Genomic DNA, 24,374 nt, shown 5'->3' with positions numbered 1-24,374 from the left:
AAATTATTTTCTCATTCAGAGGAGAAAGTTGGTGATTGACATTTCATGAGAAGATTCTACTGCAACAAAAAACGCCTTTGTTTTAATGGCGTCCACCCCAAATCCTGTATCACATCAGTGACACCGTCTCCCTTATTTCTCGATAATACAAAATGTGCTGTTCTTCTTTGAACTTTCTCGATGTACTCCATTAACCCTGTCTGGTAAGGATCCCACACCATGCAGCTGTACTTCAAAAGAGGACAGACAAGTTTACTGTACGCAGTTTCTTTAATAGATCTGTTGCGTCTTCTAAGTGTTCTGCCCGTAAAATGCAATCTACAGTTAGCCTTCCCCACAACATTTTTAGTGTGTTTTTTTTTCCAATTTAAATTAGTCATAAGTGTAATTCCTAGGTATTTAGTGGAATTTACTGCCTTTAGATTTGACTGATTTATTATGTAACTGAAGTTTAATGGATTCCTTTTCGTACTCATGTGAATGCCCTCACCCTTTTCATTATTTAGGGTCAACTGCCAATTTTTGCACCATACAGATATCTTTTCTAACTCATTTTGCAATTTCATTTTATATTCTGATGACTTTCCTAGGTGATAAATGGCAGCATCATCTGCAAATGAACTGAGATGGCTGCTCAGATTGTCTCCTAAATTGTTTATACAGATAAGGAACAGCAGAGGGTCTGTAACAGAAATCACTTCTGGTTTACTCAATGACTTTTTCTCAATTACTACAAACTGTTCTGTAAATCCCTTTAAGGAAGAGGATATTCCGAGAAACGAGTCAAGAAAGCAAGCAAACAATTGAAATTTAATCTGTGTACTTTACTGACAATAAGTTATCATTAAACTTATTAATGCTATGAATGATTATGCTAGCTGAATTTAATAATGTAAATCAGAAAGAAAGCAGCAACTTTAGACACAAAGCATCACACAGTTATAAACTACATTAACAAAAACTGAGACTTCTGAATAATATGTGCATATTTAATCAAATGGGTCACTACATGGCTTTCCAAAAACGTAAAATGAGCTAAAGTATTCTCAAAAAATCTATTTGAGAGGATCTTTCTGGAGTCTGATACTGAATGGAGTCTGAGGAAGACTGAAAAATAATGATGTAGTCATGTACTGGCACGTGCAAAGCACGTCTTTGTTCTTCTAAAGAGAAGATCAAACATCGGTGGCCACAAAGAGGGTCATGTGCATATCAATTTGTGTGTGTGTGTGTGTGTGTGTGTGTGTGTGTGTGTGTGTGTGTGTGTGTGTGTGTGTTTGTTATCTATTTTAGAAGGAGATCTTTTGGTTAAAATCTCACATCTTTGTCAGTCTTTTTGTCAGTCTTTTTATTCTGCCTGCCTGCAACTCAAAATCTCCACTATATGGTGAGTAGCAATCTATCCTTTTTATAATATTGACAAAGATAATAAAATAGTATAAAAAGAATGTTCTAAAAACACTGTTTAGTATACTGGGTGAATCTCTTAAAAACACTCAATTTATTATGGTATTTTGGCAGCTATTTGTAATATATACCGCATTATGTGGCTGGAGTTACCCCAAACAAATGCTGCCCATAATGCATTTCATGTGGTGCTATTTGTCAAATGAAAACATTGGCTTGTTTCTCACAAATTAAATGTTTTTTTATGTGAATTTTTTCATGTTCGTCTTATAGAGCAGACCCCAGTTAGTTTCAGGCTATACTCAATTTAACAATATGTTTTAACATAGATGGCAAAAAAAATGAATAATAACCAGTATTCAAGCAGCAAATGATGATACAAACATTGCAATAAATAGTAAATCAAATATAAATTTAGAAAGGGCAGCTAATCAAATTTTTTCTGACATTAATAAGTGGTTCATAGCCAATTCACTGTCATTAAACTTTGAAAAGACCCAGTTCAGAACTTCCAAGAGATTTCCTTCTAGTGTGTGTATAAAATATGATGGCATGGAAATAGGAGAAGTTGAGAGTGTAAAATTCTTGGGTTCACAACTTGATAATAAATTCAGTTGGGAGCAAAATACTAACGAACTGCTAAAGCTCCTAAACAAGTCTGTTTTTGCAATGCAAATGATATCAGACACAGCAGATATAAAATAAAAAAAACTGACATATTTTGCTTATTTTCACTCCATTATGTCATATGGTACCATATTTTTGGGTAACTCCACAAACAGAAAAATTTTTTTTAGAGTACATAAGTGTATAATAAGAGTAATGAGTAGTGTAAATCCAAGATCATCATGTCGAAACCTATTCAAAGAATTGGACATGTTAACCACAGCTTCCCAGTATATTTATTCCTTAATGAAGTTTGTTGTGAATAATACATCTCTTTTTCCAACTAACTGCTTAGTACACAGTATCAATACTAGGAATAAGACCAATACACATAAAGATTTAAAATCACTTACTCTTGCCCAGAAAGGAGTCCAGTATTCAGCAACGCATATTTTCAATAAGTTACCAGCAACCATTAAGAGTTTAATTTCAAACAAGACACAATTTAAACATAATTTAAAAGAATTTTTGGTGACCAACTCCTATTCCACCCACGAGTTTCTCAACAAGTGCAGTAGACCATTTTAATGAAAATTTATTATACTTTCATTTTTGACAATACTTGATTGTAACAACCAAGTAACTACCTACTGTGTAAATGATGGATGTATGGAAAGCAGATGTAAGTCTTAAGTCTGTAAATAGTGGAAGTTTAATTTTAAATCTTGTACATAATCTGACTGTTCTTAACTGAGGATCTTTGAAATGAATAATTTACTTTAATTTTTGACAATACTTTGTTGTAATAGCCAAGTAACTAGCTACTGTGTGAATGATGGATTTAATAGTTGCAGATGTAAGTATTAAACCTGTAAATATTAGAAGTTTAAATTTAATTCATGTACGTAATTTTACTGTTTATTGACTGAGGATCATTAAAATTAATGAAACTCAAGTTTTTCTAATTACATTTTTGTAATGTGTTTATCTGACATGTTCCATACCCAGGAGGATTCCCTCTTTTATGGCTCTATGGAATGAATAATTAATCTAATCTAATCTAATCAACAGTGAAGTGCTGACAGCAGTAGTAGACAGACAGTGGAAGATTTGGGAACAAATGTATGCAGTTATGAAATATGCTAAAGTATATGTCAATTGAACTGGATGCTGCACTAGACTAATTTGGGAATACTGTATTAAAATACAGCTGGTTTTCTTTTTTTGTAAGGGAAACAAAACCACATTTTCTGTTGACATTGTCACAAGAAACACAGGAGCAGTACTTGTTTAAGGTGAGTATTACACATTGCAAAAACAGAACTGCAAATATCTGGGAAAATACCAAAGACAATGCATCTGATGACCCTTAGGAGAGAGACCTGATGTGTACAAATAATGCCTCTGAGTAAAATAATCATTTGCACCCTTGAAGGCCTCATATATATTGTTTAAACGGCGATCAGCATTCCTGAACCTAAACAACATAGCCATATAGGAAGTCTAGTTCCAAATACTCTGGAACTTTTCCAGGTAACAAATTCCAGTGTTTCTGTAAAGGAAATGGCTAAGAGAGACATATATGTAACTAACAAAATAATTATCCTGAATAGATAAAATTAGAAATGACATACACAATTAATAAGAGATTAAGCCTCAGAGATGTGGATCAAGTGAAGGTACATGTCAGCTAACTAGCTTTTACCAATTAATCTCTAATACACAGAACATGATTAGTTTCCATAGCTATACAGTACACACTATGTGCTTTCACAAACTAAAAGAAACTTAATAAATTTAGTAAAATGACACTACTTGGAAAAAGTAAGTAATGTTTGTTCACCTGTTACCACACTATGTGATCAAAGTATCTGGACACCTGGCTGAAAATGTCTTGCAAGTTCATGGCACCCTCCTTTGGTAATGCTGGAATTCAATGTGTTGTTGGCCCTTCCTTAGCCTTGATGACAGTTTCCAAACTCACAGACATACACTCAATAAGGTGCTGGAAAGTTTCTTGGGGAATGGCAGCCCATTCTTCATGGAGTGCAGCAGTGAGGAGAGGTATCAATGTCTGTTGGTGAGGCCTGGCATGAAGTCGGCATTCCAAAGCATCCCAAAAGTGTTCTATAGGATTCAGGTCAGTACTCTGTGCAGGCCAGTCCATTACAGGGATGTTATTGTCATGTAATCAATCCGCCACAGGCCGTGCATTATGAACAGGTGCTCGATCATGTTGAAAAATGTAATCACCATCCTCAAATTGCTCTTCAACAGTGAGAAGCAAGAAGATGCTTAAAACATCAGTGTAGGCCTATGTTGTGATAGTGCCGTGCAAAACAACAGAGGTGCAAGTCCCCTCCACAAAAAATACAACCACACCATAACACCACCGCCTCCAAATTTTACTGTTGGCACTACACACGCTGGCAGATGATGTTCACTGGGCATTTGGCATACCCACACCCTGCCATTGGATCGCCACATTGTGTATTGTGATAATGTTTTTCCACTGTTCAATTGTCCAATGTTTACACTCCTTACACCAAGCAAGGCATTTACCGGTGTGATGTGTGGCTTATGAGCAGCCGCTTGACCATGAAATCCACCTCCCGCCTAAGTGTCAAGCTACTTGCAGTGGATCCTGATGGAGTTTGGAATTCCTGTGTGATGGTCTGGGTAGATATCTGCCTATTACACATTACAACCCTCTTCAACTGTCGGTGGTCTCTGTCAGTCAACAGATGAGGTCAGCCTGTGCACTTTCGTGCTGTACGTGACCCTTCACATTTCCACTTGACTAGCACTTAGGAGTGTGGAAATCTCATATACAGATGTATGATACAAGTGACACCCAATCACCTGACTACATTTGAAGTCCATGAGTTCCGCCGAGCGCCCCATTCTGCTCTCTCACGATGTCTAATGACTACTGAGGTTGCTGATATGGAGTACCTGGCAGAAGGTGATAGCACAATGTTTTGGGGGTGTCCGGATACTTTCGATCACATAGTGTATTTGCCTCATGATTTGCATGGCTCTGATAGTTACACAAAATAATCATTACCTATAGGCTATAATAATGGTGAATATTGTAAGTTCTTATATTATTAACCTAAGTTCTTCATACATGAATGTAAATAAATAATCAATTTGTAAAAATAAGTAGCTAATACAATGTACACTTTTTTTTATTCTATTAAGATTACCAGTTTCTTGCTTTACTTCTGCTAGCAGCTTGTCATAGGTTGCAGCATAATGCAATACACTGTTCTGACCCCATGACAAATTACAAAACTCTGTATAACAATTGTGTCTCTTGTTCTTTGGTAGCGTAAATCACAGGAACCACTGGATTTAATATTAATTGCCAGCCATAAATATCATTTTGGGGGAAGTGAATTGGTAAAAATTTAAGGATTCCATGATCTCTGAAAACACACATCTCCAAGACCTGTAGTTTACTTTACATAATATTCTTATTGCTAATCTTTCCTGAATATGTACTGTATTTTCTTTAACTGTGGTACCCTGTAAGATAATTAGCTTAGACAACATGGAAGGAAAATAAAGGAAAGTAAGCTATCACTTTTGTCTTCAAGGTAAAATTCTGAACAAAGGTGCTTCATATATTGCATTAAAAATAAAATCAAGGCTGGCTGGTCCAGTAATGTCACTGGAAATAAAGTTTAAATAATTAATGGAAAATCTCATATAAAGATGTGAAACAAATACTAACAAAAAGATAGAGGGGCTGGCCAGTACTTACCTCAGCTCAGTACAGCCGACAGATACACATAAAACAGAACCGAAAATTTACATTCCTAGCTTTCGGAACAAATGTTCCTTCATCAGGGAGGAGAGAGGGGAAAGAAAGGGAAGAAGGGAAAGGAGATTCAGTTACTCACAACCCAGGCTATGAAGCAACAGGGAAAGGAAAATAGGAAAATAGGTAGGGTAGCAAGGATGGAGGCTACCCTACCTATTTTCCTTTCCCTGTTGCTTCATAGCCTGGGTTGTGAGTAACTGAATCTCCTTTCCCTTCTTCCCTTTCTTTCCCCTCTCTCCTCCCTGATGAAGGAACATTTGTTCCGAAAGCTAGGAATGTAAATTTTCGGTTCTGTTTTATGTGTATCTATCGGCTGTACTGAGCTGAGGTAAGTACTGGCCAGCCCCTCTATCTTTTTGTTAGTATTTGTTTCACATCGAAATAAAGTTTAAAGAGAGTAAATGAAACTGCATGTGATATTTTATGGCAAGAAGCAGGAAAAAATGGCTTGAGCGACCTCAGAACCATAGTAGATTCAAAAATTAAATAAAAACAATAAAAAACTTTGAAATCATAGTGCACATAATAATAAAATTTACTGCAAACAAAAATGTATAAATATGATGGAACATCAACTACAGAAATTATATAACGCATGCAGGAGGACATACAAAGGACAGTCAAAAGCATCCTGGAATTTCATTGTTTTGCTGCCCCTCATATTGGTCTGAATTAATTACTCAGTTTTAACTAATTATTCTTGATTGTTCCGCAATAATCTGTGTAATATTTTTTATTTCTTTACAGTGTGTGGTGTTCCGTTTGCACAATGTTACAGTGCAAGCAGAGGACGAACATCAGATTCATGTGCAGATTGGGAAAATCTGCTTCAGAGACTTTGTTAGCCTTACAAAGTTTTTTTGTGAACACTGCTTTAACAAAAACCACCATCTTTTTTAACGAAAACAGCCATTTATGAATGATTTTTGACATTTTGAGATGGACAGGAATTGCTGGAAGATGAGCACCACAGTGGAAGACCATGGACCTCCAGAAACAAAGAGAAGGTTGAGCAAGTGAAACAGTTAATCAGATCATACTGACAATTGACCACTGATGAGTTGGAACAAGAACTGCAGATCTGTCGTGGATCCATTTCCACAATCCTGTCAGTTGATTTGAAAATGAAACATGTTGGTGTAAAGTTTGTCCACTGGTGCCGATTGGATCAAAAGGAAACTCACCGTAGACTGCAGCCATATGTTTTGAAATAAGGACAGAGGACCTAATGTTCCTTAAGACAATCATTACTGGTTATGAGACCTGGGTGTAAACGTACAACCTGGAGCAAAAAAGGCAGTGATCAGAATGGTACACAACGTCCTCTCCTTGACCAAATCACAATATTTCAAATCCAAAACAAAAGTGAATCTCATTGCGATTTTCAGGGATGAAAATGTGGAGCACCATGGATTTCTATCAGCTGGACAAACAAACAATGTTCCCTCAACACACTACTTGTTGTGGGGGACATGGCTAACAGAAACGAACATTCTACTCTTCTGAAACTTCCTGGCAGATTAAAACTGGGTGCTGGACTGAGACTCAAACTCAGGACCTCTGCCTTTCACGGACAAGTGCTCTACTGACTGAGCTACCCAAGCATGACCCGCAACCCATCCTCACAGCCTCAATTCTGCCAGTACCTCACCTCCTACCTTTCAAACTTCACAGAAGCTCTTCTGTGAACCTTGCAGAACTAGCACTCCTGGACGAAAGGATACTGCAGAGACATGGCTTAGCTACATCCTGGGGAATGTTTCCAGAATGAGATTTTCACTCTGCAGCAGGGTGTGCTGATATGAAATTTCCTGGCAGATTCTACTCCTCTAATCGCATCCCTACTCACCGGATTTAGCACCACTGAATTTCTGGATCTGCTCAAGATCAAAAAGGGACTCACAGATAATCATTTTGCCACAGTAGAAGGCTTCAAAACCAATGTGATGGCTGAACTTCAGAAGCTACCACAAAAGGAATTTCATGGTTGTTTGTAGCAATGGCAGGAGCAGTGGAACAAGTGTATGTGCACATGTAAGGGCCTGTTTTGAGAGTGATTAAGTAGTGAACTTGTACCTATATTGTGGCAATAAATAGCCACAATGAAATTCCGGGAACTTTTTGACTGCCCCAGTATATAATTGCTACGTCATTTTTGGGAGAAGTATTTCCGAACTACTCAAGAAAAGCGATGATAAAACCAATATGATAATGAATGGTAACTGTAAACATGTATACCTATAGCTCTTTTATAAGGAATTTTAAACTTATGCTCACATACTCATTACATCTCTAATTCAAGGAGATTTATTTATAAAAGCTAATTTGGCTTCTATAACAAGAATGTACTGTAGAAATGATCTCAAATTTCATTTGGAGTATTAATTATTAGTAACAAACTCTAAAATAAATGGTTCTTTACTTTCCATATGCCGTCCGCTGTGGCTGAGCGGTTCTAGGCGCCTCAGTCCAGAACCACGCTGCTACTGCGGTCGCAGGTTTGAATCCTCCCTCAGGTCTGGATGTGTATGATGTCCTTAGGTTAGTTAGGTTTGAATGGTTCTAAGTCTAGGGAACTGATGACCTCAAATGTTAAGTCCCATAGTGCTTAGAGCCATTTGAACTTTCCATATTACATACTGATTATATCCTCAGCATCATTACTTGTGATAATATTACTGACTACACAGATGGGATACTCCCCTTATTCAATGATAATCACACAGAAAATGATGTACTTTGTATTAATTTTTTCTGCATTAAGTTGTAAGTCAATCTTGTAATGAAGCACCTCCAATATTAGCAGCTTATTCAAACAACAGTAAAGAAAAGCCCGGAATAACAGCCAATATTGCATGAAGAAAACCACATAGCCCATCATGTAAGGTAGTCAATACATTACATTAACCAAAACTTCTAATACAATCCTGACATCATGACATGGCCCAAATGTGACAACTAAATAGCTTCCAGGAGCCCAGAAAAAAAAAACCTATGAAACAAAAACCAAAATGATAAGCAAAGACAGAAAAGAGGGATTCCAGCTCCAAAATAGAAAGAAAAGAACGATTGTCATCTCTGATGAGGAAAGAAAAGCAAGTTCAGAAAGAATGAAACAGTACTGGGCGAAAAGAAAGGCACAGAACACACAGAAGTGATTGATTCAACGTACCCCAAAGTTGGGTGAAACGAAGAAGAAGAAGAAAAACCAAAGCTATGTTGTCTTAATATTGAACCAAATGCTAGAGGAAAACTCCCCTGTAACCTCAGGAACATATTTAAAATATCTGTAATGGAACAAAACAACTTATTATAGCTAAGACAATTTTAATATTGTGCAAGCCTATGTAATATTATTTGTCTGCCTACATAGTTGAGTAGGTGGCATAGATGGCTAACATGTGGAGGACCTTGGTACGATTCCTAACACTGCAAATGGTTTTTACTTGGCAGGCGGCCCGGTACAGGGTGTACTCAGTCTTGTGATGCCAACTGAGGAGTTACTGCAATGAAAAACAGCAGCACCAAGTTCTTGTAAGTTGACAAAAGAGCCAGGAGAGTGGTGTGCTGACCATAGGCCCCTCCATACAGCAGCCATGTAAGCTGAATGGCATAGGATGACACGGTAGCCAGTTAATGCCCCTTGGGCCTTGAGGGACTGGACAAGGAGCTCATAATAATGTTTACAACATGAGATATATGAACATTTCGTAACTTAATATTGAAACTATTGAGTTTCCTTCCTCTTGTTCCAATAGAGTTCATTTTTTTCTGTGGTTTTATTTCTGTCTTTGTCTTTTGCATTTTAAGCATATTTATCCTCTTTCTGTTTATGTTTTGTCCTTTTGCTTTACTAGCTCCGAAGTTTTATTCTTCTTCTACAGTAATTCCTCCTCTATAAAATGTGTTTTCTTTTATGTCCAACCTCACTCCTCTTTTTTCCTATGATAAATTCAGATTTAACTATCTTAAATTCAGTTGCCTTCTAACATTTTTCAAAATTTCCTTTGAACTCTCCATCTTTATGTATCACCTTTAACATGTTTGTCATTGTCGGTTTGACCTATATCACTGTAAATTGTGACACTCAGTTTCATTTATTCAGATAATTCTTTACAAGGTTATTGATTTCTAGCTTTCGTGCCTAAAACCTTCTGTAACTACGAGGTGCATTCAAGTTCTAAGGCCTCCGATTTTTTCCTAATTAACTACTCACCTGAAATCGATGAAACTGGTGTTGCTTCTCAATGTAATCGCCCTGCAGATGTACACATTTTTCACAACACTGACGCCATTATTCCATGGCAGCAGCGAAGGCTTCTTTAGGAGTCTGTTTTGACCACTGGAAAACCGCCGAGGCAATAGCAGCACGGCTGGTGAATGTGCGGCCATGGAGAGTGTCTTTCATTGTTGTAAAAAGCCAAAAGTCACTAGGCGTCAGGTCAGGTGAGTAGGGAGCATGAGGAATCACTTCAAAGTTATCGTGAAGAAACTGTTGCGTAACGTTAGCTCGATGTGCGTGTGCGTTGTCTTGGTGAAACAGCACATGCGCAGCCCTTCCTGGACGTTTTTGTTGCAATGCAGGAAGGAATTTGTTCTTCAAAACATTTTCGTAGTGTGCACCTGTTACCATAGTGCCCTTTGGAATGCAATGGGTAAGGGTTACCCTCGCTGTCCCAGAACATGGACACCATCATTTTTTCAGCACTGGCGGTTACCCGAAATTTTTTTGGTGGCGGTGAATCTGTGTGCTTCCATTGAGCTGACAGGCACTTTGTTTCTGGATTGAAAAATGGCATCCACGTCTCATCCATTGTCACAACCGATGAAAAGAAAGTCCCATTCATGCTGTCGATGCGCGTCAACATTGCTTGGCAACATGCCACACGGGCAGCCCTGTGGTCGTCCGTCAGCATTCGTGGCACCCACCTGGATGATACTTTTCGAATTTTCAGGTTGTCATGCAGGACTGTGTGCACAGAACCCACAGAAATGCCAACTCTGGAGGCGATCTGTTCAACAGTCATTCGGCGATCCCCCAAAACAATTCTCTCCACTATCTCGATCATGTCGTCAGACCGGCTTGCGCGAGCCCGAGGTTGTGTCGGTTTGTTGTCACACGATGTTCTGCCTTCATTAAACTGTCGCACCCACAAATGCACTTTTGACACATCCATAACTCCATCACCACATGTCTCCTTCAACTGTTAATGAATTTCAATTGGTTTCACACCACGCAAATTCAGAAAACGAATGATTGCACGCTGTTCAAGTAAGGAAAACGTCGCCATTTTAAGTATTTAAAACAGTTCTCATTCTCGCCGCTGGCGGTAAAATTCCATTTGCCGTACGGTGCTGCCATCTCTGGGACGTATTGACAATGGACATGACCTCATTTTAAAACAAAGCGCATGTTTCTATCTCTTTCCAGTCCGGAGAAAAAAATCGGAGGCCTTAGAACTTGAATGCACCTCGTATATATTATTTTCTTCCTTCATCAATATTAATAATGTAGCAATAAATATTTATAATGAATTGCAGTAACATCCTGCCTCTCATTCTTATTAAATAGCATTCTTAAATGACACAGTTCAAGTTATTACAGTATTCTATATTTAGTCTATCTCTCTGGTGTGTTAACTTCCAAAACTAGAGCAATCTATGGTTCTAGGAAACTGAGTACAATATTTATGTCTGTCCTTATAACTAAATTGTTTGTATCGCCAGATATACAAAGTCTGCGTACAATAATCCATTCACTCACCTGTGTAGAAAAAAGTCAGGGTGAGTAGCATCATATCCTTGGTAAAGAACAACCTAAATGCCTTCTTCAGTGCAGTGAGTGGGCCTGTGGTATCTTTACCCACCATCTCTCCATCTGCGCTCTCTGCAGGCCTTAGTACCAAGAGGAATACTATCCCCACTGCCGCAAGAACTATAAGGACAATGAAGACTACCATGCGAGTTTCATGGTCAATGTGTGTTTTCCCTTGAAATTTGAAGTATACAAAGAGGTTTCCAAAAAACATGCTGCAAGAGTAACAAGAAGACTGTTAGAAATTTAAAATCACATACCAATTTTGTAATTCAATTAAAAAGCAAGAACTTAGGCAAATCTAAATAAATGTAAATATATATCTTTAGAGTAATGCATAAAATTATAATCGGAATTTCAAGCAAAAGCCAAATTGTGAGAAAATCCACAAGAGCAATAAGGATAATTAGAAGATATTACACAGAATATTGAAAAATGCTATGACTGCCCTCTGAAATTCATAAAATGCAAGAAGGGAGAGTTCAACAAAAACAGAAATACCATTTTAGAATTAATTCATGACTTACTGAAAATGAATAGCAGATTAAGGAATGAAAAAGAAAGCCTGGTGAGGAACTGGAGTTAAGTGAAATGCAGATAAATACAAAAAGATAAAAAATGGGAAAGCTGCAACACATCAGAACTTAATAAAATCATGGTGGATGTGTGCAACAAAAAGGAAAAAAAAAAATGCTAAAGACTGGGAAGCTGCAATAATCATTCCCATCTTTAAGAATCTTGAATGTAGAAATCATTGGTGCCTAGAAAGATGTGCTGCAGGATTTGAGATATTTCTCTGAAGGAAACAAGTGTAAGATAAATTATAATGAGAACAGTGTGACCTTTGAACAAACAGAGGTTCGAAGATATTTGCAAACTCTTAAGTCCATAGAGGGATGTGATATCCAGTGGCCCTTAAGTGGATCAATCAGGAATATGTACACAAACTGGAGTTGAATTCTTAATGAGGTAAGAAATCCAGCAAGGATACAGCTTCAGTCCCTTGATTTTTTTATTTTATAGCTTCACCAGATAATGAAGAAGTCTGGCAGCAGAGTTGAAGAACTGATCATCAGAAATTACCAGATGAAACCAGTTCAATTGAATAGTTTCCCTTTTGCAGGCAAACTCTTGATAGTAACATCTAGTGAATAAAACATGTAACACAATACCAGTGTTTAGGTGGAAGAATTGAAGCAGGTAATGCAGATAAATGCTTGCAGGAAAAAGAATGAGGAAAATTAAAACAGAGGAGATTGAAGCCTCAACATCACGATTTAAAGAAAGGCATCAGAACACGTTTGCAAATTAAAGTAGTCTTAGTATCAGTGCAAGGGCTGGGGGGGGGGGGGGGGGGGGGGGGGGGGGGGGACAGAATAAGAAACTGGCCACAATGCCATTTTTTTAATACAGTCTGCACTCCAAGATTGGCCAAAGCTTTGAATCTTTATCAATGAGTGAGGATGCAAATAGATCAAAATTATAGAGATGAATTATCTGTAAATAAAGAAAACAAGAATTGGAGGAACAGAATCCAAAACAGTTATTTTAAAAAATTTGAACACATCAACTGGAGAAAACTGAGCAACAGTTGTAGTATCTGGCAATGTCTGAAAAATGTTAAAGATCACAGACCAACATTAATGAAAGAGAAAAGGAAAAAGGAATGGATGACACAAAAACAGGAGAACAGCACATAAGATGCACTGCAGGAGATGGGAATGTTTGAGAGAGTGACAAATCACAAGGCAGGAAAAGGATTCCTTGAAATTACAATTATCAAATTTGTGGCATGTGCCCCAAAATCAGTGACCATGATGTCATGCTGCCAAGTTCTACATAAAGAATTAATACCTTAAGAGGCACATGAAGTAAAGTATCAATATCAATGCATGTAAAAAGCTCTTTGAATACTAAGACTTTTCAATAAATGATTAGTGCATATCCTGCATAAAAGTAGTGTCTTGATTCCTTCAATGGAGCTAGCAAGCCAGTCATTGTTATGAGCCATGTGTATAAAAATTGGCACATTTTAATTTGCAGTTCTGTTCACATGATAGAAACAGATGCAAGAAGCCAGTTCCTAGTAAACTGAAACAAATGTCCAAGTGCTGTGGTTAGCTCACAGTGGTATGAAATCATTGTCATAATTGACACAGGAAGGAAAATTAGGTTTAAATGCCCATTAATATCAAGGTCTTCAAGTACATTGCTCAAGCTTAGATTGAACAAGGCTAGGCTTTGGTCTTTTTCAAGGATTGTTTAAGATGTATTATTGCACAATAACTGTCTCACACTGTATTTGAGATTTAACTCTTATGTCAGTATAATTATAAACAGTGAAATGCAAGATACTGATAATGATAATGACAGATTCAGATAATTATTATACCGAGCAAGACTGACATCTAAAATTCCCGACATCAATATTTATAATATACATTTAATCAAAATATGATGCAGAACTCTTATAATCATCAATACCACCACTTATTTACTTCTGTCATAGCTCTTTTAACATAATAACAAAAAGTTTTACGGTAATCTGTTTCGCCGAAAACAGCACCTTATTCCACATTTACATCTACATACATGTTCTACAAACCACTGAAGCACATGGTGGAGGGTACTCAGCATGATGCTGCATGTTAGGGTTTCTTCCTGTTCCAATTGTGTATGAAGTGTGGGGTGACTGACTGCTTAAATGCTTTGTATGTGCTGTAATTAGTCCAATAGTTGCCTCACAGTCTCTATGGAAGTCATGTATAGATGTCCAAAGAATTTCTCTGGAGTCTTCACTTAATAATGGCTCTTGGAGTTTTTTAAGCAGCCTTCCACAGAATAATTTGCTTCTGCCTTCAAAAGTCTGCCAATTCAAGGTTTTCAATTTACATGACATTCTCCTGTGATACATTTCTTGACAATTATATAAGGGTCAACAGCAACTGTCATATTTTGTACCACTAGTAGATTTGGCTCTGCGGTGTTGTATACATAATCTTAAGTACACTTCACAGTTTTTACTAGGTTACCAACAATACTCCCTTATACATTTTAACAGGTCGCAGACCTCAGCATTTCTGAGGATAAATTTAAATTTAGGATTTGAACTGACTTTCAGGTTAGTGACAGTTTTACCTGCTGCTAACAAGATACCACCAGCCAGGGCCAATTTGAGACATTTTTCAACAAAAATTATTTAACATTTGCAAACCCCCCACCACCACCACCTCCTCCCTGCTCCACCTCACTTTTCCTTTGCACCCTTTCCTGGTATCAGTTTCACTGCTAATTGTGATATGCACATATATAATACTTGCACTTGGTCATCCCTCTCAGCTTGGCACCTCCATTGGTGACTTCTAATTGTGATACAGCCCATATTGAAATCTAGCAATTTAGCACCCCTCTCAGTTTGGTGTGCCAAGTGGCGGCTTGTGTCACTTGTGCCTTAAACTGTCTCTGCCACCAACACATCATGTTATTTTTACAATACATTTAGGTTTAATAAACCTGTATTTTTGCAAATGGTTGGCTGTTATTTCCAATCCACCGAAGATCTTGCATACACAATTGCCGAAGCACAGCCATGTTTAAACTCTTGAAACATTATAAATTATTACACACTGAATAACACCACATACCAGGTCACACAGGACAGTGTGGCTATTTCTGAGCTGAAGATACTATATAAATTTGATATATGAAGTTCAGATCATTTTCTTCTCTTTAATCCAAGTGAATCATTTTTCTGCAAAATGACTTCCACTGGGCGCTATACCTTACAACTTCTGTCATGAAACTCTTAACAATTTCAGTAGGTTAATAGTTCTCCTAAAGAATTGCTTATTCTACTCAGTCACACCAGTGATATAATAATACAAACCTATAATGCTTTGATTGACAAATATTATTTCTGAGACATTTGTTCAGACAAACAAAATGTTGGTGCGTATTTGAAAAAAAAAAAATTTGTTGAATAGTGAGTGGAGTGGAGAGAGAGAGAGAGAGAGAGAGAGAGAGAGAGAGAGAGAGAGAGAGAGAGAGTGTGTGTGTGTGTGTGTGTGTGTGTGTGTGTGTGTGTGTGTGTGTGTGTAGGTGCACACGCACACACGCACAGTTCTGTAAGCTAATTTGGAAGTGATTCTTACCTGGCTTGCAGCATTGCCCAGAAGATACCGGAGTTCCGAGATATAGTTGAAGAATCAGAATTGAGTGTGAGGTAATTGCCCTGCCCTGTCCATATTATGGCTGCACCGAATCCAATTACACAAGAGGCCACATATAAAAGCCATGTCTTGGGAAGCAGGAATGTAAGAATGAACAATCTGCGAAAATAAAAACAGAAATATTTTAAATCAGAAAACTAGCAGAATCAACAGATGACAATTATGCAATAAAATAAGTAAAATAAGCAGATAAAACATCACTATAAATGAAGAAGATGAGGAAGAGCCACTTCCATGAATGTGTAATAAAATAAAGTTTGTGAAAATAAATAAATTATTAAATAAATTTAAAAATGTGTTTTTTTTAATTATGAATAGCACAGTACTATTGTAGCATTGAATCTAACTTCAAATGAATAAGACAAATTTTTCAACATGCTGTAGCTTCATTAAACATGAAAATGACAATCAGACCATTCAGGATTTTTGTAAGTTGCAATAACATGAAGTATCACAGAAGTGTGCACGTTAAGTTCCAAAGAACTGTAATCCAACCATAAAACATATCAGTCAGAATATCAAAGTTCAATTAATTGTCAAGCATTGTCTGCAACTCCAACCAGTTGTGTGTAAGGGTAGAGAAGATTCAAGATGATCTATATGATTCATGTTGATTTTTTATTAACCTCTACAGCAAAGCTAGTTGAACTTTTTTGTCAGTGGTTCCATAAGGTGCATCTCTTTGCAACCCCATCTCAGTGTTTTAAATGTAATTACTATTAACACACATATAAATGGCTGAAATATTAATTTCCACACAGGAACAATTCACAGAAATAAATGGTTGCAAATGGAAGAAGAACTTCAATTGCTAAATTTGATGGAGCCTCCACACCAAGCCAAATCTCTTCAAGGTTTTTTCTTGAAAATTGAAATTTGTGGTTTGAGTTACAGGACAATTCTGCAAATTTTTCCTGAGATTTTAGTGAGAGATATTTTATATGTTCCAGTCCTATGGCGAAAAGATGAGAATAATCTAACTGATTATTGTTTTGTTCTGATAACAAATACTTCAAAAATTATTCAATAAACATTCCAAACAATCTGTTATGATGTGCAGAACAAAAACAAAAGCAAACTTATTATCAGCTTTAAGTTGCTTGTATATGAAAACATGTCAAACAAGGTATTTTGATAAATACAAAATCATTCCGAGACAAAATGTGGTTACGTCTTTTTCAACTCTGATCCATTTCACAACATTATCCCCTTGACAGCCACTGCAAGATTAAAAAGCTATGAAAAATAAATTTTTCCAGATTATGGAATCTCCCAAAAACATATCAGTTAAGCCCTGTTACTGAGCATCACAGAAGTGATAAAAATGCTCCAGTAGGAGGTACTACTGAAAATATCTTTTAGATCAGAAAGATACCTACTCTCAAAATTCCAAGAAATCACATTTCATATTGACATATAAGTAAAAATTACTTCCTCAATACACTTCTGAGAGCAACAATCTATGTTGTCACTTTTGTACAGGAGGTATAAATGTATATCTGCATTCTCAGTCGAGTTGAATAGAGTGTGCTGTGTCTTGTACTATGTCCTGCTTTTTTGCAAGCAATTTGGAGGACTGCATCTACCCAGATAGTATGCAGGCTTCTGCAGACAATCAAATTGGCCTCTTGGCATCCATTACAAACAACAGTAAAAACTCGTCTTAGCATCTTGGAGCTGAAGAAGGTGGTCAAGAGAATGTCTGGAATGGAACCTAACTGTCTTAACCAATGAGGGCAAGATTTCTTTAATGCCTAAAGATTGTTGTAGAAGAGAGAGTAGTTGGAGAGGTACCAAAGTATATCTCAAGCGAGCAGTCCTGAAGGTTCAGCAGGTATGCGGGCCAGTCTTGTTTTGGACCAGTGCCATGTATGGATGTTTGACACCTCTATCATCTCTGTCAAGGATAATTTGCGGATTGTGGAGTATCAGGTTCAGTTCCTCCTATGTACTGTCCAGCCCTACAATCAACATTTGTCTTTCGAGGTGGCAGTGGAGGAGCACACCATGTTCACCTTGTGTGTGCTGATTTTGAAAAGAATTGCAGTGTATGTGGCAACACTGGACAAGCATAAATGGAAACATTTTAATACTTTACTCCTAAAGGAGACCATTTACCAAAAGGCAGAAGCCTGTACCACTACTTGGTGCTGGCTGGACACAAATTACCAGGAGTGCAGTTCGTCAGGTGGCTTGTGGTGGGGTAGGTAGAGGAAGAGACGCAGGAGGCAGGAAGAGAGTTTTGGGTGGGTAGCTAGCGGATTGAAGGGAGATAGCTGGTTTGCTGGTTCGGAATGTGGGAAGGGAGGGATGGCAGGTGCACAGGCTAGGTACATGATGCAAGGCTGTTGAGCTGGTGGATGGCAGTACAAACTGAAGGCGATGTGGAGAGAAGGGGGTGATAGGAGAGAGGAAGGGGAAGCTGTTGGGTGGAGGGTACAGGGACAGTCCATTAATGGAGACTGAGGCCAGGATTGTTCCATGAATGAATGACGTGTTGCAGGGATAGCCCCCATCTGCGTAGTTCAGAAAAACTGGTGATGGAGGGAAGGATAGATATGGCCCAGATTGTGAAGCAGCCAATGAAATTGAGTACATTGTTCTTGGTTGCATGTTGTGCCACTGAGTGGTCTATTTTGCTCTTGGCCACAGTCTGGCAGTAGCCATTCATTCTGCTGGACAGCTGGCTCTTAGTCATACCAACATAAAAAGCTGTGCAGTGATTTCAGCAGAATTGTTACATGACATGGCTGCTTTTGCATATGGCCTGGTCTCTGAGTGGGCAGGATAAGCCTGTTACATGACTTGAGTATGAGGTACTGGGTGGGTAGACTGAGCAGGTCTTGCACCTACGTCTTCCACAGGGATATGGCCACTGTGCAAAGGGAACCCACACAGTGAATGAAGACATGAAACTATGGTTACTAAGTGAATGGGATCATTTAAACTGGCAAGAAAGGCTGAATAAGTACTCACTTCTGAACAAAAAGCAGTGAAATTTGCCGTTTCGTGTCTTTAGACTGAATGAGGGAATCACACTTTTGCTTACTCACCAGTGTTTTGTATGAAGCTGCATCTCCAAGGTGCAGACAAATACCATGAGCAGAATCATCTTATCCATGTAACACAAGCCACAAACTCCATGCTGTCAGGCCGCAAATACACATTGCCCAGTTTCCTGGCCAGATATTAGCAGTTAGAAATTGCACATAAACTGAAGTGTTTAATACTGCTTCATCAATCTACAAAAGAACCGCCACCTTGCAACCTAGCCTAGACCTTAGGCAATGTTAGAGGCCAGTCAGCCAACAAAGCATATATTCTAAAAGCCAATACATAAATAAAAGAAATATTGTCATTATTCTATTCTCTCTCTGTTTGCATGTGTATGACATTGCACGACACATCAAAACTATGTTACATGATGGAGTTGAGATCCAGGATCAGTAGGCTCAATTCACCTGCTGTTTTGGACTGAAAATAATATATCATTGGCATGAAATTTTGAGAGTTTTTGAACATCTGAAGAATATAATCATTATAATTCTTCTTTATTAAACCATATTTTATGGCTTACAAACTGGCACAAGAGTTCTGTATACGTGTTCTGTTCCACTCTGGTCTGCTGTGTATTGTTACTAACATGTATCACAATATTGTTGACAGATTACTTCATTTGCATTTTTAACAAAGCTCATCTAAAAACCTTTTCTTGATGTACGCTTCCATTGAACAATGTAGGCTGCTAAATGAAAGAGTTGGACAATGAGAGTCTTATGAATTAAGGTTATATAGATCTTGCTCACTTATTTATATTTTTCTTTTTCTGTTAAACAATCAATTCACTAATTTTAAGTTCAGTCAATGTGTCTTTACAGATCTCACTAACATGTTTCAATGCAATTCCTTAAGAATTTCTTTCATGTTTTAATGTTTAAACCAAACACAAGACAGTAATTTTAGGAGATTTAAATTTTGATGTAAGGAAAAAAAAAACACACAAAAATACTAATTTGCTTAACATGCTAAGATCCCATAATCTCTTCTGTGCAAATTATAGTCCCACAAGACAACTTTCTTGTCTCGACAATTTTATCACAAATATACATCAAAATGATTTTGAATTGGGTCTCCTTAATGTCGACCATCTGACAGATCACAAAGGTATATGGGTAAAACTAACAATTAATGAAACAATGGGGGATTGTGAACCAACCCGGTATGTCAGGTTATTAAATGGTGAAAGCATAAATAACTTCAGCGATAAGCTGAAGGTACGAAACTGGAATAATATAATATATGCTTCCAACAATGTTGAAGATGCTTGTAGCTGGTTTGTTAGTACTCTATCTGAAATTTTCAATACCTCCTATCCAATGGTTACCAAACAAAACAAAACTATGGCAAGAAAGCATGGTAGAACTACTCCACATAGGTGGTTCACACCTTATTTACAGAAGCTAAGATTAATGGTTTTGATATGCTACGATACGGTAAAAAATGGTAGTGTTGAGAATGCAACGTATGTTAGGCTCAAGAGACACTATAGATCACAAATCAGATTAGCAAAATGTAGAGCAAATGATATCTTCATTAAAAACTCCAATAATAAGTGTAAGGCTGCATTGAGGGCCATTAAAGCAGAATTAGGTACAGGTAGTCATAGTGTAAAAGTTACAACTGATGTTAATGTCACCCCCAGATGAATTTAACCTCTTTTTTTTATCAATGCAGCAAACCCTAATCCCTCATCCCCTCATAAGAAAAGTTCAAAATCAAATTCACAATCTACTTATATAAACCAGTTTTTACAAAACTTTGCTGACACCATGCCAACCTGTAATTGGGGACATGTGGAAATAAGTGACGTAATTAAATCAGTGGCAGAGTTAAGTGACTCCAGATCAGAAGATATTTATGGCCTCTCAAATTTTGTGATTAAAAAAATGATCGACTTGATATCATTCCTTCTCTGCACACTCATAAACTGGATATTTGACAGTGGTATTTTTCCAGAATGTCTAAAGAAGACAGTAGTAATTCCATTACACAAAAAGAGTGATAAAAACTGCACTAATAATTATCGTCAAATTTCTCTGATACCTATTTTTTCAAAAATAATCGAATATTGTATACAAAAGCAAATTAACATGCATTTGTCAAAAAACAATGCACTGACTAAGTCTCAGTATGGTTTTAGGGCCCAGTTATCAACAATTAATGCTGTTGAAAATGTTGTTTCTATTGTGCAATCTTCTTTTGAATCCAAATTATCTGCTGAAGCTACACTAGTGGACTTAAGCAAAGCATTTGATTCTGTAAACCACACAATACTGCTGGAAAAACTATGGTGTTATGGCATTAGGGATCTGGAACTCTCCCTCATTAAATCATATCTCACTAACAAAAGCAAACTGTAAACTACAACGGTCAAAAGTCACAGTTACTGAATGTCACTAGAGGTGTATCCCAAGGATCAATGCTTGGGCCATTATTGTTTATAATATTTATAAATGACCTGCCCAGCAATATACCATGCAAATCTGTGCTTTATGCAGATGATACAACTTTCATCAATTCAGGGAAGGACATAAATAAACTGAAGGAGCAAAGTAAAGATTTTCTCAGGTTATCCAATACATGGTTCAAAGCCAATGAGTTAGCTATCAGTTATGAAAAGACTGTAAATATATTCTTCAGCTTATCCAATGCTGACATTGAGTACACTTCTACCAAACTTCTTGGCATATACTTAGATACGAAATTAACCTGGCAGCATCACATAGACAACATATCTTGAAAGCTTTCGCGAGTTACCTATCTACTGAAAAAATTACGCACCTGTGTTTCTGAAAGCCTGCTGATTAATTCCTATTATGCATTCTTTCATTGCCATATTAGCTATGGTATTCTTCTATGGGGTAATTCTCCATGGTCCAGGAAAATTTTTACTTGGCAGAAGAAAGCCACCAGGAGCATCTCTGGGATCACCAAAAATAACATATCATGTAGGTCATACTTCAAAGAATTACAGATAATGACAGCCCTTCTCTTTTTATATACAGCGAAAACTTTAACCGTTACAACCTTAGGCAGTCCGTTCATAATCATAACACTCGTCAAACATTTAAGATAGACATACCAACAACTCGACTCAAGAAAACACAAGACAGTTATGAATACATGGGAATAAGGCTTTTCAACACATTACCTGTGCAGGCACATTGTGTCTCTCTTAATATATTTAAAAGTAAGACTAAAAATGGCTGAAAGACAAAACTTTTTACAGTGTTAAAGAATCTGAAAACTCTTCAAAAATAGACCTGACTTACGAAACAACTTGCAACTCTGTTTATACCTCTTACTAAGCTTTTTTTGTCTCTGTAGTTCCACATTTAAGTGTTAAACATGTGGAGAAATCCTTATGTATGAAATGTATTCTTTTATTACGAACATTCTTTAAAATGCACCCTTTTATTAATGTGGGATATCTTTATGTATCAAATGTATTCCTTTATTATGTACATTCTTTTAAAATGTATACTTTAGGCTTGTGTGATACCTCACAATAGTTATATTTCTTAATATGTAAATTGTACATTACTCATGACGACATCGATTGCATGTAAATGCTTAAAGATGGATAAATAAATAAATCTATTCTGATATGTCACTGTGCTTTTTTTCACATGTCAAATGTAGTGGTATTAGATTTCTAGTTGCTACTACAAAGCACAACTCGGATCATACATTTCCATCCAATGTATTGCCATGTTTTACTATGGAGCATTGTCGTGTGGAATGTGTCGTGAAATTTCATTCTATCTAGAGAGCTAAACTTTATAAGTTTATAAAATGATGGATTTTACTTTATAATGTGAGCTGTAGTCAATTATAAAGAATTTTGAGACACTCTGTAGAAGTCTGCAACAACAGGTAACTGTCAGTTGTGATTACTGGAAATCTGAATGATAAGAAAAACCTGGGACAGTAGATACCTTATTCTTCCGACCTAGTGATAACAAGAACAATAATATGTGGTCAGTGTCACTGCTACATGCAATAAGTAGGTGTTGGCCCAAAAATTGCATTTCTGTTTTATGATGAAGGAACTTATACCAACATGGAAGTTAGTGCTCAAATTCCCACCTTCCAGTTTCAGCAGCGCAAAGAGGCCCTCGCAACTTCAAACTGCTGCTGACCACATGGCTCAGTATATCCTGTGTCCTGACCATCATGCTGATGGACCCACTTATCTAACATGACCACAGATGGGTTACAGTTCAGTCTGTAGAGCGATTCTTGGCATGTAACCATCTCTCTCATCCCAAAGAGATGCTGAAGACCTGCCAGGATTATGGAAATCAACCTGCCGTGATGGCTCCAGTTTACTCTTTGTCACACAGATAAAGTTGTGAAGAAGGCAAAGCGAAGACTGTGTTTTATTTGCAGAACTCTTAGAACAGATAATAGGTGTACTAAAGAGACTGCCTGCACCATACTTCTCAGTCATCTGCTAGACTACTACTGTGCAGTATGGGATCCTTACCAGAGAGGGTTGGAGGAGGATCTCATTTTGTATTATTGTGAAATAGTGGAGAGTGGGTCACGCATATAATACATGATTTGGGTGGACAATCATTGAAACAAAGGTATTTGTTGATACAGTGAGATCTTGTCATGAAATTTTCATCTGAAAATATTGAAGATGTGCACCTAAACAGGGACAAATGATAATGTAATAAAATGAGAGAAATCAGGGATCACACAGGAAGATTTAAATGTTTGTTTCGCTAAACAGAAAGTGGTTCGATGAACCCTCCGGCAGGCACTTAAGAATAATATTCAGAGTAGCCATGTAGGTGTAGATGTGTTAACGTCATGTTGAGAGCACATATGCATGTGCTCGTTTTCCTTCGAATACTACAATGGCTGCTGGAGATACCTCGCAATAGTAAGTTCACTTTTTCATATGTATGAAGCTGGATTCTATCTGATAGATTATAATACCTGGCTACAGAAGTCAATGGAGGCCATCACATTCACATGACTCATATATAATTAAATAGACATCTGGCATTCTGTGCTGAGCTAGTCACTTTTGGGGGAGCATAATCGAGCAACAATTGAGATAAAACTCCATGACAATTTCATCAACAGTGATAAGAGCTACCAGTCAAGTTGGAAACAGAACCTGGAATTAGCAGCCACACTCCAGAAACACACACAGCAGATGATGCTTTGTGAGTCTCAGCAAGAATGAACACACCGAGAGTCGAATGGCATTCTATGCCCTTCACCGCAAGTTATTGAATACTGTGAACGGCAGAAGGGGTGGGGAGAGACAGCGGTCACTCAGGAAAATGTATGGGACAACCACGCAATCTCAACACTTCATCAGAAGATGATGAAAGTGACACTCATTGAAACAAGCTTACAGGCAATATGACAAATGCAGTGTTAGCAACAGTTTTTCCTGATCCAAAGG

General features: G+C 37.4%; 1 protein-coding gene across 1 annotated transcript in view; it reads right to left on the bottom strand.

Moving 5' to 3' along the window:
* The window catches only part of LOC126092497 (UNC93-like protein MFSD11), a 246,955-nt gene that overhangs the window by 35,127 nt on the left and 187,454 nt on the right, over positions 1-24,374 (bottom strand). Inside the window, exons 3-4 of the mRNA XM_049908119.1 lie at positions 15,809-15,985; positions 11,607-11,872 (exon numbers count right to left, since the gene is read on the bottom strand). Coding sequence (XP_049764076.1) covers positions 11,607-11,872; positions 15,809-15,985 — 443 coding nt within the window. The remainder of the gene's footprint in view (positions 1-11,606; positions 11,873-15,808; positions 15,986-24,374) is intronic.

This window comes from Schistocerca cancellata, chromosome 7, assembly GCF_023864275.1.
Source record: "Schistocerca cancellata isolate TAMUIC-IGC-003103 chromosome 7, iqSchCanc2.1, whole genome shotgun sequence".
NCBI lineage: Eukaryota > Metazoa > Arthropoda > Insecta > Orthoptera > Acrididae > Schistocerca > Schistocerca cancellata.
Note: the sequence above shows the minus strand (reverse complement) of the source record. Positions and strands in the feature narration are given on the sequence as shown.